Raw genomic sequence first — 17,670 nt, forward strand, 5'->3', positions numbered from 1 at the left:
TCAGAAGACGAGCGCGGCGTGCACGGGCAGCCGCGGTCGGTGAAGCGCGGGCGGGCGCTTCGGACGACGTCGGCGCGCGCGCGATACGCCTCGGACGCGCGCGCGGTTCGGACGCGCGGACCGACCGATCGACGAAAGGGCACGTCCGGACGATTGCGCGCGCTGAATGCGGCACTGAGCGCCGTTTGACTCCCGAATAGTCTGAACGATGATGTCGTCCGCCGGCGCGAGCGCGCTGCCGTGGCTGCGCATGTTCCCGCCCTCGATCACGTTCGAGGACGTGGAAGCGAACGCGGTGCACACGACGACGGTCACGCTCACGAACGCGGACGCGCGCATCCACGGCGTGAAGATACTCAAGCCGACGAGCAAGAAGTTCCACCTCGTGTCGCGCGATTTCGTCGCCGTCAAGCTCGCGCCCGGGATGAGCACGTCGTTCGAGCTCGCGTTCAGCACGGACCACGAGGAGTCCTTCTACGACACGCTCGTCATCCAATCCGACGCCGGGACCGCGACGATGCCGCTCGCCGCGCACGCGCCGTGCGGCGACGCGGTCGTCACCGGCTCGCTGGACATGGGCGTCGTCGTCGGCGGGCGCGCGGTGACGACCGATCTGACGATCCGAAACCGCGGCCCGCGACCGGCGAACTTCACCGTGGACTGGGACCGCACCTGGGGACAGGTGATTCGAATCGATCCCGCGAGCGGCGTCGTCGGCCCCGCGCGAGACGGCCAAGCCGGGATCGCGAAGGTGTTCGTGACGTGCGCGCCGGGGGCGAATCTGACGTCTGTGACGACTCCGGTGGAGGTGACCCTCGACGGGCGATTAGGACGCCCGACGACGTTCCACCTCACCGCGGCGGTGGTGCCGCACACGTTCGAGATATTGGAGAACGTCCCGGGCGGGGGCGTCGCGAAGACGCTCGGGTTCGGCACCGTGCTGTTCGGCGAGACGAGAGAGCGGACGGCGGTGGTGTACAACAACGGACCGGCGCCGGTGGAATTCGCGGCGAGCTGCTCCGCGGCGCCGTTGGACGACGTCGCCGCCGCGAAAGCGGCGGCGAGCTCCGTGAGCGCGTCCACGCGGTTCGATGACATCGTCCCGGGGGTCGTGGACCTGCGCGGGTGCGTGGACGCGTCGCTGACGTTCGGGGACGCGAAGGGCACGCTCGCGCCGTACGAGAAACGCGTCCTCACGTTTTCGCTCTCGCCGACCATCGCGACGCCGACGAAAGGGTTCAAATCGAAAGACTCCGCGCTCGTGGGCGAGTCACGAGAGATGAAGTACCTCGCGATCGTGTCGTTCAAAGGTCACGACACGCGCCTCGCGCTGCCGATCACCGCGCGCGCGGTCGCGGGCTGCCTCGCCGTGGACCCGCCGCTGTTGGACTTTGGCCCGATCGCGTCGGACGACGTCGGCGACCACCTCGTGACGATCAAGAACACGAACAAGGAGATGCCCGTGGACTTCACCGCGCCTAGGATCAAGTTCTTCAAGACGACGCCCTCGAGCGGCGTCATACCCGCGGGGCAGCAAGTCTCCGTGGTGGTGCGGTACGAGCCGAAGAATCTCGGCGCGCACAAGGAGCGCCTCGCGATCAACGCGCTCGGCGTCAACGGCGAGATCATTCAGACGACGACGCTGATCGTGAAGGGGGTGTCGCACGAGCCCGGGGAGAAGTGGAGGCCGCTCCCTGGTGGGACGATGGCGCTCCCGGAGGACTTCGTGAAGCAGAGGAAGTACGTCAACCCGATGGACGTGACGCGCGCGACGATCGCGAGGAGCAAAGCCGGGCGAGGGACGCGGCCGCCGACGCTAGAGAGGAGCGAGACGATGCGCCTGTACGAAGCCGTGGACAGGAACGAGACGTTTGGATTCACGCTCGAGCAGGCGACGGCGAAGGAGCGGAACAAGAGCGGGTACGTGGAGTACCTTCGCGCGCGTCGGACGCAGCGCGTCGGCGCGAAGGTGGACCCCACGGACGACCTGTCGTTGGGTTTGCGAGACAAGTGCGGCTTGCGCGACAACGGACCGCCGCTGCCGGACCCGCGCGAGCCGCTCTGGTTGGACCCGAACGAGACGGCGCGTCCGATGAAACATTTGCGACCGAAGACGATCTCGCAGCACGTCGCGGAGGCGAAAGAGCTCGACATCGCGAGGAAGCACAAGGAGCACCCGACGACGGCGCGGGAGATGAAGGAGTGCGGTCGCGTGCTCATCCCGAAAGAAGTCGCCAAGCTCACGATGGGTCCGTCCACGTTGGACTTCGGCACCGTCTGCGCGCTGAGCACGAACACGAAGTACTTCCCGGTGACGAATCGCACGGATCAGTGCGTGTTCGTGGAGGTGGACGCGGAGGCGGCGTCGCCGTGGCTGCGAGGCAGCGGCCCGCGATCGCAAGTCGTCCCTCCGGGCGAGACGGCGTCGTTCGCGCTGCGCCTGCGCGTCCCGGAGGCGACCGCGGGGGTGCGCGTGCCGATCGTGTACACGGTCAACAGCAACGCGAACACGCGGTACTCGTTCGACGTCGTCGCGAACGTCGTGCCGGTCACGATCAAGCTGAACAACGAGTCGCTGTCGTTTCGATTCGCGCAGGAAAACTGGGAGGACGTCGTCGACGAGACGCTCGTGCTGTCGAACCAGGGGAGTTACCCGGCGGAGTTCGAGTGGAAAGCGCCCCCGGGGTGCGCGTTCACGGTCTCCCCATCCAGCGGCGTCGTCCCGGGGTGCGCGTCCAAGCCCGTCGTCGTGACGTGGCTGCCGCAGAGGATCGAGGGCGGCAAAGGCGGCGGCGTCAACGCCGCGGATCTCGAGTTGAGCGTCGTCGGAAACCCGGAGCCGATCGTCGTCCCGTGCTCGGGGGAAGCCGGCGAGCCCAGGGCGCGGTTCAAGGAGAAGCACTTAGACCTGGGGACGTGCGCGGTCGGGTTCACGACGCACCGCAGCGTCTCGATCGCGAACTTGGGCGAGGTGGACGCGGTGTTTTCCGTGCTGCCTCTGCACGACGGCGCGCCCGTCTCGTGCGAGCCGACGCGGGGGAGAATCGCGGAGGCGTCGTCCAAGGAGATCGAGATCACGTGCTACTTCGACGAGCCCGGGTCGCACGATTTCCCGCTGTGCGTCAAGCTCCGCGGCGGCAAGATCATCAAGTGTAGGGTCACCGCGGAGGCGATCGTGCCGGTGGTGTCGGTCAAGCAGAAGCGGTTCACGTTCGACGACGTCTTCGTCGGCGGCGTGCGTCGGCTGCCCGTCACGGTGACGAATCACAGCGTCATCGACGCGACGTTCGTGATCAACCTGAAGAAGTTCCCGGAGTTTTCCGTGCAGCTCCCGAGCGAGAACTGGTCCGAGGACGTGTACGAGGAAGGCCCGCCGATCGTTCGCGCGTCCGAGAACCCGGACTCGCCGCCGGACACGGTCAGCGGCGCGCGGCCGATGCCGGGCGCGCCCGCGAAGGAGCTCGCGTCGACGACGGCGGCGGGCGACGGGTTCGACTACGCGCTCGTCGTCGCCGCGAACGCGTCGCTGACGTTTAACCTCGTGTTCCGACCGACGGTCGAGAATACGCACGCGTTCGCGCTCCCGCTGTTCTTGCGGAGCGTCGACCTCGTCCTGGACGAGAACGTGCAGCGGACGGTGCGGGCGCGGAGCGAAGCGCCGCGGCTGGCGATTTCGCCGTCGACGTCTATATTTTTCGGACCGAGAATTCTTCTGCGAGAGGGGTTCCGTAAGATACCGTACGCGCACGAGATGACGCTGACGAACAACGACGACTCGAAGAACACGATGCAGTGGTCCTTCGGCGCGTGCGTGAACGAGAACAACCCGGCCGGCCCCAAGCCGGACGCGCACGCGAAGTGCGTGCGGTTCGAGCCGTCCTTCGGCTCTCTCGCGTATGGCGCCAGCATCGTCGTGAAGTGTTACTTCGAACCTCTGCACGCGCTGCCGTACGACGTCACCGTCCCGGTGTACCTGGACAACGTCAAAGACGTCGCGTACGAGACGCTCGAAGTCAACGGCGTCGGGTGCCACCCGAAGCTGACGTTCGACGTGAAGGAGGTTGTCCTCGCGCCGACGCCGCTGGGCGTCGCGACGACGCGTCGGTTCAACCTCGTCAACGACGGGTACGGCAACGTCGAGGTATCGTGCCGGCTCCCCACGGACACGGCGAAGATCCCGATGGAGGTGTCGTTCCCGGAGGGTAAGAACATCGGCCGCGCGAAGCCGATTCTTCCGGTGGACATCACGTTCAAGAGCAGGAAGCCGATTTCATTCACCGCCGACGTCGACTTTTTAGACGAGGACGCGCGGCGATTCTCCATCCCCGTCAGCGGCACCGCGGACAACTGCCTCCTGACCCTGGAGCCGTTCATGGCTGCGAACGCGGATCTGAAGCTCGTCGGCGACGAGGGACGGCCCGTGCTCGTCTCCGAGCCGGAGACGGTGGAGGTGCCGTCCGCGTCCGCGGTGGAGTCCGGGGTGAACGAGCGTCTGCTGATGAACTGGTTGAACTGCACGACGTCGATCGGGCCGTTCGACGACATCCCGGGGAATTTCATCGAGTCGAAGGGGAGGCTCATGACCGAGCTCGTGGAGTACTGGAGCGGGCACCCGGTTCCGGGGAAGATCGGCAGCGGGAAGGTGTTGGTCCTGAGCGCGAAGAAGCGCGAAGCCGCGGAGCAGCTCTTGGAGCAAAACGAAAAGCTCTTGGGGTTCTTGAAAGCACACGGCGCGCTGTTAAACTCCGTGAAACCGGAGATGCTCTTGGACCCGATGGACTTCCATCGCGTTCTCGATCGCCGCGTCGCGAAGTACTACTCGCACGCGAACAAAAACCCGGACGAGACCGAGGGCGCGGCGCTGAAGCACTGGGTCGCGTTGGACCGAGACCGCGCCAGGTTCGTCTCCGCCTCCGCGGCGGCGTACCGCGCGACGTTGACGCAAATCATCAAGATTTTCGTGCTCTCGCGCGTCACCCCGAAGCAGTTCAAGACGATGCCCGGGGTGGACCCCGCCGTGAAGGAGACCCCGGACGGAACCCTGAGCGGCTCGCAGGTCTTCTCCGTCGCGGAGGGCATCCTCCTGAAGTGGTTGTCGTACCACAGCGAGAAGATCTTCAAGAGCGAGGCGAGACGCGTCGTGAACTTTTCCTCAGACTTGAAATCCGGCTCCGTGTTTTACGCCACGCTCGTGTCGCACTGGCCTTCGCTGAAAGAGCACGGCGGCGGGATGTGCCGCGACCCGAAGACCAACGGCGATTACCTCGCGAACGCGGAGTGCGTTCTCGGGATGCTCAAGGCGGTGAACATGCCGTACCTGATCACCGCGTCGCAGCTCGTCAACGCCAAACCCGCGGAGCGCGTGCTGTTCGTGCTGTTCCTGTATAACACGCTCCCGCAGTTGATACCGAAGACGAACATCGAGTTCCCGTGCACGCTGCACGTGAAGACGACGAAACAGATCGAGCTCACGAACCCGACGAAGAAGAACATCGTGTACGAGGTGAGACTGGAGGGCGAGGCGGATTTCAAAGTGGACGCGAACAAAGTGCGGCTGGGCCCGAAGGCGACCGCGCACTTGCCCGTGGCGCTCACGCCGCGGACGTCCACCCCGGGCGAGGCGAAGCTGATGCTCTCGTGCAATCGCGAGGGGTCCGCGCCGACGGCGACGACGCTCGTGTTTGGTCTCAAACCGAAGCTCGACGCCGAGGCGCCGTTGAGGCGATTCAACTTTGACGCCAGCTGCTACGAGCATGTGATCACGACCGTGGAGCTCGAGAACCCGTTCCCGGGCGACTGCGAGTTCGCGATCGAGGTGAAGAACTTCGACGCGGACGAGGTGAAAGCGGCCGCGGACGCGGCGGCGCTGGAGGCGGCGACGTCCGCGGGCGCGGGCGCGGGCTCGGGGTGGACGCGAGAACGCGGCGTCGCGCCCGCGACGACGGCGCGACTCACCGCGACAAACCGCCCGAAGGTCCCGAAAGTGGACTCGAGCCTGTTCCCGGATCCGTTCGGGGTGAACCGCCGATCGACGCGCGTTCGCAGAGGCGACGCCGTCGCGCTATCCGTGTCGTACTTACCGTTCACGATGGGCTCGCACGTCGCGCACGTCACGTTCACGGATGCAAAGTACGGATCGTTCGTGTACGAGCTCAACGGGACGTCGGATTACCCTATGCCGTTCGTGACCAAAAAGGAGACCGTGGAGATCACGGCGCAGCAGATTTTGGTGCCGCTCACGTACCAGAACGGGCCGTTCGAGGACGCGAAGCGGTCGTTCCTGGAGAAGCACCCGCTGAATAAGTTCCAGGACCAGGTCGATAAGCTTCGGTGCGCGGCGCCGTGGCCGAAAAAGATTGAGTACCGTCTGCAGACGCACAGCAAGTACATGGAAGTTCCGAAGGACCGGATCACGCTGACGCTGAACGGCGCCAAGGCAAAGTCCGTCGTGGAGAAGAACAACAAAGGCGATGTGGTCGTTCGCGAGATCCCGGGCGAGAACGACATGCCGATCGACTTCACGCCGAAAGGTCCGGGGCGGTACCCGGGAAAAGTCGTGCTCGTGTCCCCGTACGACGTTCGCGTCATCGAGGTCGAGTTCAACGCGGACGATAAGGACACCGCGGCGTCGCTCGAGTTCGAGTGCGCGGCTAGGCAGGTGATCACGCAGGACATCCCGATGGTGAACAACGGCCCGAGGGCGATGACGGTGCAGAGCAAGTTTGAGGGAGACGTCTTCTTCACCGGACCGCGCGACCTCATCGTCCCCGGCGGCCAGACGTTGAACTACCCGCTGTCGTTCAAACCCAAGGGCGCGGGCGAGTTCAACGGACGGCTGACGCTGTCCACGGGGACGACGGACAAGAGCGCGTACGTCTTACACGCGGTCGTGTCCGACCCGCTCGCGGAGGCGCACGTCATCTTGCACTGCCAAGCGCGGACGAAGACGTCTCAGCGTCTGACGATTCCAAACGTCTACGGCGTCACGCGCGGCGCGACGTACGTCGTCAGCAGCGACCTAGGGTTCGTCTCCGGGCAGTCCAAAGCGCACGCGAAGTGCGGAGGCGTCGGGTACTTCGACCTCGAGGTTCGACCGCCGTGCAGCGGGAAGCACTTGGGGACGATCACGTTCACGGCGCCCAACGGGTACTACTGTTGGTTCACGCTGGAGATTCACGCGACGCCGCCGCCGAGCGAGGACGTCATCGCCATGGAGGTGGCCACGCGACAGGCGGTCACGGTGAAGATCCCGCTGTCGAACCCGACGGACTTCCCCGCGCTGTTCAAGGTGACGCACGAGGGGCACGGGGTGTTAGGGAGCGAGGAGTTCAGGCTCAAACCCCGGAGCGAGGGCGCGTACGATTTGGCGTACTCGCCGTTGTTGATGGGGAGGAGCCAGGGTTTCGTGACGTTCCGCGACGCGCGGCTCGGGGAATTCGCGTTCGAGCTCGACCTGACGCCGCTCGAGGCGAAGCCGATCAAGCTCCCGAAGATGTCCGCCGCGGTCGGGCTGTTCGACTCCACGACCGTGTCCATCGAGAACCCGCTCGACGACGAGGTCTTGCTCGACCTGAGCTGCGACAACCGCGCAAACTTTTCCTTCTCCCCGAACAAGGTGCTCCTCCCGCCGTTCGGCGTCGGGAAGTTCGACGTGCGGTACTCGCCGAGCAGCATGGGGCCGGAGGAGCGCGGAACGATCACCGCGACGAGTCAGCGCGCGGGGACGTGGACGTTCGCCGCCGTCGGCGTCGGCGCGCTGCCCGGGGACATGCCCAAGCGCGACGTCTACGTCACGTGCGGCGAAACCGGGCACGACCAGATTGTGTTTAAAAACCCGTTCGATCGCGCGTTGACGGTGTCGTTAACGCTGGAGACGCGTACGTTCGCGGAGGACGACCCGTTCGCGATCGCGGGCCTCAAGCGGCACAAGAACGTCTTGTTACCCGCGTTTGGGGTGTTACACGTGCCGTTCACGTTCAGCCCGAAGCGCATGATGCGTCACGACGCGACGCTCGTCGTCTCCGACGACGGCTCCGACCTCGCGTGGCGGTTCCCGATCGTCGGCAGCCCGGAGGGCGCGCCCGACGGCACGGAGTACCACATCGAAGGCAAGGCGCGAAGGCGTCTGGAGACGTCCATGTCCTTCCGCTTGCCCGGGCTGAAGCTCAGAGGCAGGAGCGAGCGGTACACGCACGCCATCGTGGCGCCGAACGACATCGCGCGAGAGCACCTCGAACGCGCGCTCACCCTGCAGCCGATCAAGTCCGCGATCACGTCCGAGACTGACCCGCTGCACTTCGCGGTCGTCTTCCGACCGGTGAAAGCGATCGATTTTTGCACGTGCGAGCTCGTCATCGAGAAAGCGTCCGGGGGACGGTGGCGGTTCCCCGTGCACGTCCGCGCGACGGAGCCGGATATCGACGGCGTGCTGCAGGTGAGCGCGTACGTCGGGGAAGTGAGCGAGACGACGTTCACGCTCGCGAACCCGGACCCGCTGCCGTGCAACTTCACCGCGTACTTCAACCCGGGGGGTCCGCAGGAGCTGACCGTGTCGCCGGAGTGCGGGTTGATGCGCGCGAGCAAGGCGCGCGGGGTCTCCGCGGCGGCGCGGGATCTGGGCCGGACGACGATGAGATCGGACGTCGTCACCGCGGGACCCGCGGACCCCGAGCTCGGCGGCGCGGAGTTTGTCGTGTCGTACGCGCCGACGTCGTACGGCAGCGACATCGTGGGCGAGCTCATCGTGCACACGCCGCAGACGCAGTGGACGTTCAAGGTGATCGGCACCGTGCCCGAGTACGATGCTCCCGAGGGGCGGAAGAAGGTGGTGACGAAGATTTCGAGGGAGGTGGAGGAGAGTCTTCGACGCGCGCAGGACGAGAAGTGCGTTCGGGAGAGGACGAAGAACATCGTGCACAGGAACGTGCGGGGGGGGTACACGAGTAAGGTGGCGCTCGGGACGTCGAAGTTGCGGAAGACGGAGGGGAGGAAGACCTGGGGGTTAATTTGAGACGAGAGGGAGGGGGGCTAGCGGCGACGAGCTTGTAACTTATGAAAACGAAATTAGGGCAAACTCAGGGCACCTCCAGTGTACAACGTTGTAGTTTCGGCCGACCGCCTGAGCCGATGAAAATCGTTCTTTCAAAAAAAATCGCGCTTGTAAACCACCTATGAAAACGTTTTTTGACCCTGCAAAAATCGTTCTCGCCTCAAACGCGCTCGGCGGATCCCGCCCGAGGCACGGCGGCGGCTCGAGAGGACGAATCTCGCGTCTTATCGTCCCTCTACCATCCGCGCGCGTCCGTCGTACGCCGCGCTCCGTGTCCCGACCGCATCCGGTCGATCCTTTCGCGCGAACCGTCGAGAGGAACACGCGTCGCCGCGCACACGCGACGCGCTCGGTGATCGTCGTCGCCGCGTAGGTTCGGAGCTGACCGAGAGGTTCTTCGCGCGCGGTTCAAGATGCCGAAGAACAAAGGGAAGGGCGGGAAGAACCGCCGCAGGGGAAAGAACGAGGGCGACGAGAAGCGCGAGCTCGTGTTCAAGGAGGACGGGCAGGAGTACGCGCAAGTCCTCAGAATGCTCGGCAACGGGCGCTTAGAGGCGCAGTGCATCGACGGCGTGAAGCGCCTGTGTCACATCCGCGGGAAGATGAGGAAAAAGGTGTGGGTGTGCACCGGGGACATCATCTTGCTCGGCCTGCGCGACTTCCAGGACGAGAAAGCGGACGTGATCCTCAAGTACCTCGCGGACGAGGCGCGTTCGCTGAAAGCGTACGGCGAGCTCCCGGACAGCATCCGCGTGAACGAGACGGACACGTTCGAGGAGGAGAGGGACGAGAACGACGACTTTTTCGACTTCGACGACGTCGACCAGATCTAATGAAGACGCCTTTGATCTCATCTCGCGGGCGGGCGGACGCGGGGCGATACATCGCGGGGGTGGGTCCCGCGCGAGCCCGCGTCGGCTCGTCGGCGGCGACGAGTGGCGTCGCTCTCGCGCTCGGCGGTCGCGGGCCGGTCGAGAAGGGGTCGGCAGACCCGAACGGCGCTCGCGGACGACGCCGGTTTGCATTGAAATCAGAATCGACGGTTCTTCCATCCGTTCAAACGGATCAGATTCTATACACTGGTCCCCATACGACCGCGTTCGCGTGGTGAACGCCGATCCTTAAGGACTTTTCCCCTCGGAACGATCGGTCGATCGAACGATCGCGCGCCGTCCTCTCTGGCCGCCAGCCTACTAGTAGCTACACTCCGCGAAGAAGTTCCGGTAGTAATACGTCGCCTCCGGCGCCTCGTCCCTGCACAAGATCCCGTGCCCCTCCGCCATCGCGAGGTACTCCCCCGCGACCGCGGGCGGGATGCCCAGCGCGTCGCTCGCCCCGTACGCGTCCAAGCGCGACAGCGTCTTTTTAGTCTTTCCTCCTCCTCCTCCTCCTCCTCCTCCTCCTCCGCCGCCGCCGCCGTCGTCGCCGTCCTCCGCGCTCTTCTCCGCCATCACGCGCGCGAGCAGCGCGCACACCTCGTCGTCGCTCCGGTCCAGCGATTGCACGACCGCGACGCCGCTGTCGAACCTCCGGAACTGCACCGGCGACCGGAGCTTCTCCCACAGCTTGCACGCCCTGAGCAGATCGTCCGGCGATATCAGCTCGGCGCCGCGCGCGCGGTTGAACAGACAGTACACGTCCGGCAGCGGCAGTATCCCTCCGTAGTTCTCCAGGACGGGCGGGAGCCAGTCCGCGAGCTGACGCGCGAGCTGCTGGTGGTACAGCGCCCCCGCGGTGTCGCGCGTGACCGGGGACCGGATCCCCACGGACATCAGCATCGTCTCCAACTCGTTCCTCTCGTCCGCGGAGGACGACGCCGCGCCGTTCCCGCCGTTCCCGCCGTTCCCGCCGTTCCCTCCCGCGCCGCCGCCGCCGATCGCGCCCGCGAATCGCTCCGCGAGAACGACCATCTCCTTCGCTTTCGTCATGAGCGCGGTCATGTCCGTGAACGCCTCGCCGAGCGCGGCCTCCGTCGCCGCGCGCTCTTGTCGCTGCCGCAGTAAGATGCCGGCGACGCCCGCGGTTCTCGCGTTGGGCATCGTTCCTCCTCCTCCTCCTCCTCCTCCTCCTCCTCCTCCGTTCGCGCCGCCGCCGCCGCCGCCGCCGCCGTTCCTCCCCGCGGTACCCCCTCTGCCGCTCGACGACGCCACCGGCGGCTCCGCGAGCCACGCCTTGGCGAGCATCGCCTCCGCGAGCGCCTTCGTGAACGCGTCCGGGGGCTCGCCGCGAAACGCCGTTCGAATCTCCCCGCCGTCGTCCCTCGCGCTGACCACCTTCGCGCGCAGCTGGAATCGCACGCGCTTCGCTTTCGACGTGCTGAACACGCCCTTCGCGACGGGCCCCCACTTCGTTATTCGCTCCAAGCGCAGGCTGCACGACCGCCCCGGCGTCGGGAGCGACGCCTGGTCGAGCCATATCAGTCGATGCGTCGTGAGGAACGCGACGCCCCTGACGTACTTGTCCGCGACGTCGCGCTCGAGGCCGCCGGGCGCGCCGTCGAACTCGAGGTCGCACTTCTCCAGGATCTTGAGCTCGAGCTCCTCTGGCGCGAGCACGGGGCGGCCGCTGCTCGTGAGCGCGACGCCCTCGAGGAGCAGCATCGCGCGAGGGGGCGCGGAGCAGCGGCGCGGGGTATGATGACAAGTGACGATGAACGAATCTCTGCTAGGCACCTCAGCATCACTGCATCGGGTTTCCCGCCAACGCCTTTTGAACTTGGCACCGCGCCATCACTCTCGAGGGCGCAGAGCGCGGGCGTCATGGGCACCGACTCGCGCGTCGCGCGCGTGTCGTTCCTCGTCGACCTCGGCGCCGGGTCCCCCGCGGATCGCGCGAGCGTCCGCCTCCTCGTGTCGCGGACGCTCGCGCACCTCGCGCGGCAGCCGAGGGGCGATCCCCCGCGATGGAGCGCGCGCTTTTACGACTCCGCGAGATCGCCGCTCGAGTTCGACGCGCGCCTCCGAGCGGCGACGGACGCGGCGTCGCGGCGACTGCGCGCGCGCGAGGACGACGAGCTCGGAGACTCGCGTCTGCGGTCGTGGGTGGACCAGACGTTGACGGGCGGGTCCGACGGCGCGCGCGGACGCGGCGGAAGAAGCGGAGCGCGCGACGTCGTCGGAGGAGGCGCGGCGCCCTTCGCGATCGGAGGCGGTCCCGTCGCGACGAGCGACTTTCGCGCGTGTTCGCGCGACGCCGTGGACGCGTTCGTTCGCGCGTACGACGAGGCCGTCGCGACGTATCACGCCGACGTATCAGCGGACAAGGAGAACGCGGGGGCGGCCGCGCGCGACGACGTCGCGTGGTTCACGACGCTCGCGAGGCAGATGGCCGCGACGCTTCAGGACGCCGCGGAGAGCGCCGGCGGCGGTCTGAACGAACGCGACGTGGCGTCCTCGCTCGTGTTCGTGCTCGCGAGGGTGGACGACGACGACGACGACGGAAACGGCGGCGGCGGCGATGACGGCGCGGCGGGCGGTGGGATCGAGGGTGTGCTCGGGTCGTTCAAGGGCATCGAGGACGCGCTCAGGAAGGGCAACGCGCGCGCGCACATCTTACGTCTGCGCGGCGGCGGCGCGTCGTCGTCGTCGTCGTCGTCGTCGTCGTCGCGGTGGACGAGAGCGACCGAGCTGTTCTCTCGGTTCGGCGGGTGCGCTCTCCCCGCGGGTCTCTTCGCGCGCGCGGGCGCGTACCTCCCTCTGTGCGCGTCGCTGCTGCTCGACGCGACGTCGTCATCCGCCGTTTCCGTCGCGAACGACGAGCCGACGAAGACGAAGACGGCGACGGCGACGTTGTTCGTCCGGTGGTCACCGACGGCCGCGGCGCGGCGCGGCGACCGCGACCGCGACCGCGACCGCGACCGCGGCGGCGAGTCGCTCCTCCGTCTCGGCGACGCGACGCTCGTCTCGGAGCACCCGGAGGAGGCGTCGTCTCGCCCGGCGTCCGCGTCGTCCGCGTCGGCTTCCACGACGATGACGATCGCGGCGCTCGTGTCCGACGACCAGCTCGCGGCGGCGCACGCGTCGCGCGTCGGCGGCGGCGTCGGCGGCGGCGGCGAGCAGCTCGTCGTCGCCGCGTCCGCGGGCGCGGGCGCGGAGGCGCTGTGCGTCCTCCTCGCGCTCAGACGCGCGTGCGCGATCGTCCGCGTGGACGAGGAGGAGCCGCCGGTCGTCGCGGAGACGACGACGACGACGACGACGACGACGACGAATGGAGGAGAGGACGACGACGACGACGACGACGAAGACCACTTCGTGGACGCGCTCGGGACGCAAGGGACGAGAGACACGACGGAGTCGCGGCGGCTCGAGACGCCCGCCGCGTCGCGGTGCGCCTCGTACCTCGCGGTGCTTCAGCCGATGACCCCGCGCGCGATGCTTCTCACGCCGTTGACGCGCGCGACTCGATCGAGGGGCGAGCGCGGCGACGGCGTGGTCGCGCCGACGACGCCGCCGGAGACGTCGGCGCGCGCGGCTGGAGACGACGACGACGACGACGACGACGACGACGACGACGACTGCTCGAAATCGCGGGGGGCGGTCGCGCGGCTTCTTCGCGCGGTCGCCGCGCGCGGCGACGCGCACGATTTCGGCGCACTCGAGCCTATCGTCCCGGTCGACGCGGACGACGACCGCGCGGGCGGAGGCGGCGGCGCGTCGAGCCCGAGCGCGAGCACGGGGGTGAAACAAGCGCGCGGCGGCGGCGGCGGCGGCGGCGCGGCGGCGGCGGCGGCGGCGGCGGCGGCGGCTTTACGATCGTCCCTCCTCGCCGCGTCGTCCTCCGCGCCGCGCGGCGCGCACAGATGGGAACCCTGGTTCGGCGACGGTCCGGGCGTGAGCGGGTCGCTGCGCGAGGATCTGCTCAGCGCGTGCAGGGGCGTCTCCGCGGCCGCGGAGGGCGCGTTGCGATTACCCGCGCCCCCCGTCGCTCGCGGCGCCGACGCGCGCGACGCGGCGGGCGAACGCGACGAAGACCTCGCCGCGCGGTTCGACGCGATGGCGTCGGGGAATCCCGCGCCGCCGCGACGCGAGAGGGCGACGGCGAAGAGAGGATCCGGATCCGGATCCGGCGCGAACGACGACCGCGCCCTCGACGGCGACGCGCGCGGCGGCGGCGACGACGGCGAGCGCGGCGCGTTTGAGAACGTGCGCATCGCGGAGGAGGCGACGACGGCGGCGAAGCGAGCGTACGCGTCGATCGTGAAAACGCTTCAGACGAACCCCGACGCCGCGGACCCGCCGATGCGCCACCTCGCGCGCGCGCTCGCGACGAAGACCTCGATGACATTCCGCGCCGTCCGCGGGAGGACGGGGCGCGACGGCTTCCGCGCGGGCGTGGGCGACGCCGAGGACGCTTTGCTTCTCGCCGCGAAGGACCTCGCGCGGCATCACGGCATCGGCGGGTGCAAGGCGTTTAAACGACGCGAGCACGCGCTGCAGGCGCACTTGTGGTTGAGCTGCGTCGCGCTCAGGCGCTCGCCGCCGCCGAGCGCGCGCTGCGGCGGCGGCGGCGGCGGCGGCGACGGCGGCGACGAGCCAGAGCCGGAGCCTGAGAAGAAGTCGAGGGCGTCGAGGACGGCGAAGGAGGTGAAAAAATTGATCAACGCGATATCGTCGCTGTTGCGACCGACGGGCACGGCGGGCATACAAGCGCTCGTGGAAGCGCTCGCCATGGACTACGAGCACGTGATCCCACTGACGATCAAGAAGGTCAGGGGCGAGCTCCTCGGCGTGAGCGTCAAGGGCGACGGCGGCGCGCTCGGGGAGAACGGCGTTTTAGACCGCGGCGGCGGCGGCGAGGTGTTCTCGCCGACGAGCAAGGGGGCGTTCGCGCGGCCGCCGCCGACGGCGATCGCGGTCGCCGCCGCCGCCGCGCTCGGCGGCGGCGGCGCGCGCGCGCAGTACGACGACGACGACGCGGGGTCGACGCGCGACGGCGCGGAGAGGACGAAGCCGCGGGGACCGAACGGCGGCGGCGGCGGCGGCGGCGCGGCGAAGGCGACGAAGAAGCCGGCGCCGCCGCCCAGGTGGCACCCCACGTTTCGCTCCGCGAGCGTGCGTCCGAGGAAAGAGGTGACGATGCCATCGCGCACCGAGATGCGCCCGCCGAGACCGCGCGGCGGCGCGCTCGACTCCGCGGCACACGGCGGCGGCGCGGGAAACGCGCTCGCGCTCGTCCCGCGGTCCTCCGACGCGACGACGCGCGACGGCGGCTCCAGGGACGGCAACCGGCTGATGCCGCGTCCGACGCGTCTCGAGGCGCTCTTCGGCGGCCGCGGGATGAACACCCCAGCGGCAGCGACGGGAGGGATGAACACCCCGCGGCGGCACGTGTCCACGCCGATGATGACCCCGGCGCGCCCGGGGATGATGACCCCGGGCGCGCGCGCGATGGCGAGCGCGATGGCGACGCCGGCGCCGTCGTCGCAAAAAGGAGGCGGGAGCCGCGGCGCCGCGATGCACGAGGCCGCGATGAATCGCATCGCGGCGACGCCGATCGTCGCATCGCGGCGTCCGGTCGAGGTGATTCAGGAGACGCCCGCGGGCGGGGGGACGGGACCGGTTGATTTCGTGCGCGATTCCTTCGGCGCGGCGACCTACGGAGGGGCCGCGACGGTCGGGGAGACGAGGGACAGGGACGGGCTGACGCGCCCGCCGCCGCCGCCGAAGCGCGCGAAAACCGGCGGAGGCATGATCACGTTCGGCGGGCGCTTTTGAGTCGGAGAAGGACGAGGCGACGGACGACGAGGTGTCGGAGACCGACACCTAGAAGGCAGGAGACGGCGCGCTCGGCGTGACTCTAGTAGGTGCTATTTTTGGAACCGTAATACGGTAACTAAGGTCGTCGCGCTCTGCGCTACCCGACGGTCCGTCCCACCTCGGCTAAGTTGCTCGCCCTCGCGACAAAATGCGTCGCCCTCGGCCCGCCGCCGTGGAGGAACAGGAGCGCGAACATGTACAGGTGTAACACCAGCAAGTACGCGGCGACGAACGCTCGCGCTTCAACCCTTTTTCCCGCGATGGAGAGCGCGTTTAAGACGGCGGCGTCGACCGCGCCCCACGCGTTCGCGACGTCCTTGGCGATCCTCTTGTCCGGTCCGAACGCCGCGGCCGCGACCGTGTACGCGAGCTGCTTCGGCGCCGCGCCGTCGTGGTCGCGCGTCCGCGCCCTCGACGTCTCGTCGTCGTCGTCGTCGTCGCTCCAGTCGTCGTCGCCGCCGCCGCCGCCGCCGCCGCCGCCGCCGCCGCCGCCGTCTCCCCCTGCTTCTTCGTCGACGAGGTACCCGTTCGCGTTCGCGCCCGTCTTCCTCGCGCCGCCGCGCCTGCGCCTGAGCTCCTCGATCGCGCGCGTCGTCGTCTCCAACCGAAGCGCGAGCGTCGCCTTCTCGCTCGCGAGCGCTTCGTGCGCGCGTTGCTCGTCCAACAGCGCGGCAGTCAGCGCCTCCGCTCTCGCCTCGGAAATCGCGCTCGCCGCGTCCGCGTCCGCGTCCGCGGACGACGCCCTCGCGCTTTTGATCGCGGCGCGCGCGCGATCGTTCTCCTCGCGCAGGCGCCGGAGCGTCTCGCGCAGCGCGTCCGTCCGCTCCGCGTCCCTCGCGCGCGGCGACGACGCGGCGTCGGCGCGCGCGGCGGCTCTCGCGGCGGCTTTTTTTCTCGCGGCGTCGCTCCTCGCCTTCGCCGCGTCCGCCCTCCGCCGCAACGCCTCCGCGCGGCGCTCCCCCGCCTCGACCGCGTCCGACGCGTCGTCGCGCCTCTGCGCCGCCGCCGCGAGCGCGCGCTGCTCCGCGGCGAGCTTTTTCGCGCGCTCGCCGCCCTCGCCGGCGACGCGCGCGACGCGCGCGTCCGCGTCGTCTCTCGCGCGCGCGAGTCGCGCCTTTTCCTCCTCCAACGTCCTTCGCAGCGACGTCGTCGCGTCGTCGGACGCCGCCTTCGCCGCCTTCGCCGCGGCCGCGCGGTCGCGGCGTTCGGTCGCGGACGTCGCCGCGCGAATTCGCGCGGCGACGACGTCGTCGCGTCGCGCGCGGAGGAGCGTCGCCGCGCGCGACGTCAACGCGGCGCGGCGCGCGCGTTTCTTCGCCGCCGTCGTCTCGTCGTCATCGCGCTCGCGAGGCGGCGACGGTTCGCGTTCCACCCGGGACGGGTCGCGCGACCGCACCCGATCCCGCTCCCGCGGCGAATCGCGCGTCTTCTCCTGGATCTCCTTCGCCGTCTCCGGCTCGGGCGCGCGTCGCGGCGGCGGCGCGGGGAAATCGCTGAACGCGGGTTCGATCGCCCTCGCCGCGCGTCTCTCGCGGAGTTCCTCCAGCGCGGTCTTCTGACGCGGCGCGTCGGGGACGTCGGCCGCGGAGGGCGGCGCGTCGGTCGCCGGGGGCGGCGGCGGCGGCGGCGCGGGGTCTTCGGCCGCGGACGCGACGCTCGCCCGGGCTTCGTCCCTCGCGTCGGGCGTCGCGTCGGCGCGAATGATCTCGTCGTCGTCGTCGTCCCCGGCGCGCCCCGGCGCGTTCTCGCTCTCGTCGTCCTGAAGCTGCTCTATCGTCTGTTTCGCCTGGTCGTCCACCTCGTTCAGCATCGCCTCCGCCTTCTCCGCGGCGGCCTGGAGCCACGACATGACGCTCGCCGGCCGCG

The 17,670-nt window shown here is 68.7% G+C and overlaps 4 protein-coding genes across 4 annotated transcripts; 3 read left to right on the forward strand and 1 right to left on the reverse strand.

The window, feature by feature from the left end:
* Positions 1 to 211: 211 nt before the first annotated feature.
* Positions 212 to 9,070, forward strand: MICPUCDRAFT_60791 (uncharacterized protein; the record flags this gene model as incomplete). Its single annotated transcript, XM_003060936.1, has 1 exon — positions 212 to 9,070. The coding sequence occupies one exon, from the start codon at positions 212 to 214 to the stop codon at positions 9,008 to 9,010; it is 8,799 nt and encodes a 2,932-aa protein (XP_003060982.1). The 3' UTR covers positions 9,011 to 9,070.
* A 220-nt stretch (positions 9,071 to 9,290) lies between these two features.
* MICPUCDRAFT_35013 (uncharacterized protein) lies at positions 9,291 to 10,123 on the forward strand. Its single transcript, XM_003060937.1, has one exon. It carries the CDS (start codon positions 9,463 to 9,465, stop codon positions 9,880 to 9,882), a length of 420 nt encoding a protein of 139 aa, XP_003060983.1. The 5' UTR covers positions 9,291 to 9,462; the 3' UTR covers positions 9,883 to 10,123.
* A 119-nt stretch (positions 10,124 to 10,242) lies between these two features.
* MICPUCDRAFT_19933 (uncharacterized protein) lies at positions 10,243 to 11,649 on the reverse strand (the record flags this gene model as incomplete). Its single annotated transcript, XM_003061204.1, has 3 exons — positions 10,243 to 10,419; positions 10,504 to 11,123; positions 11,175 to 11,649. 3 exons carry the CDS (start codon positions 11,647 to 11,649, stop codon positions 10,243 to 10,245), a joined length of 1,272 nt encoding a protein of 423 aa, XP_003061250.1.
* A 159-nt stretch (positions 11,650 to 11,808) lies between these two features.
* MICPUCDRAFT_41349 (uncharacterized protein) lies at positions 11,809 to 17,363 on the forward strand (the record flags this gene model as incomplete). Its single annotated transcript, XM_003060938.1, has 2 exons — positions 11,809 to 15,660; positions 15,933 to 17,363. 2 exons carry the CDS (start codon positions 11,809 to 11,811, stop codon positions 17,361 to 17,363), a joined length of 5,283 nt encoding a protein of 1,760 aa, XP_003060984.1.
* Between the last annotated feature and the right edge of the window lie 307 nt (positions 17,364 to 17,670).

Source organism: Micromonas pusilla (genome assembly GCF_000151265.4).
Source record: "Micromonas pusilla CCMP1545 genomic scaffold MICPUCscaffold_9, whole genome shotgun sequence".
Classification (NCBI taxonomy): Eukaryota; Viridiplantae; Chlorophyta; class Mamiellophyceae; order Mamiellales; family Mamiellaceae; genus Micromonas; species Micromonas pusilla.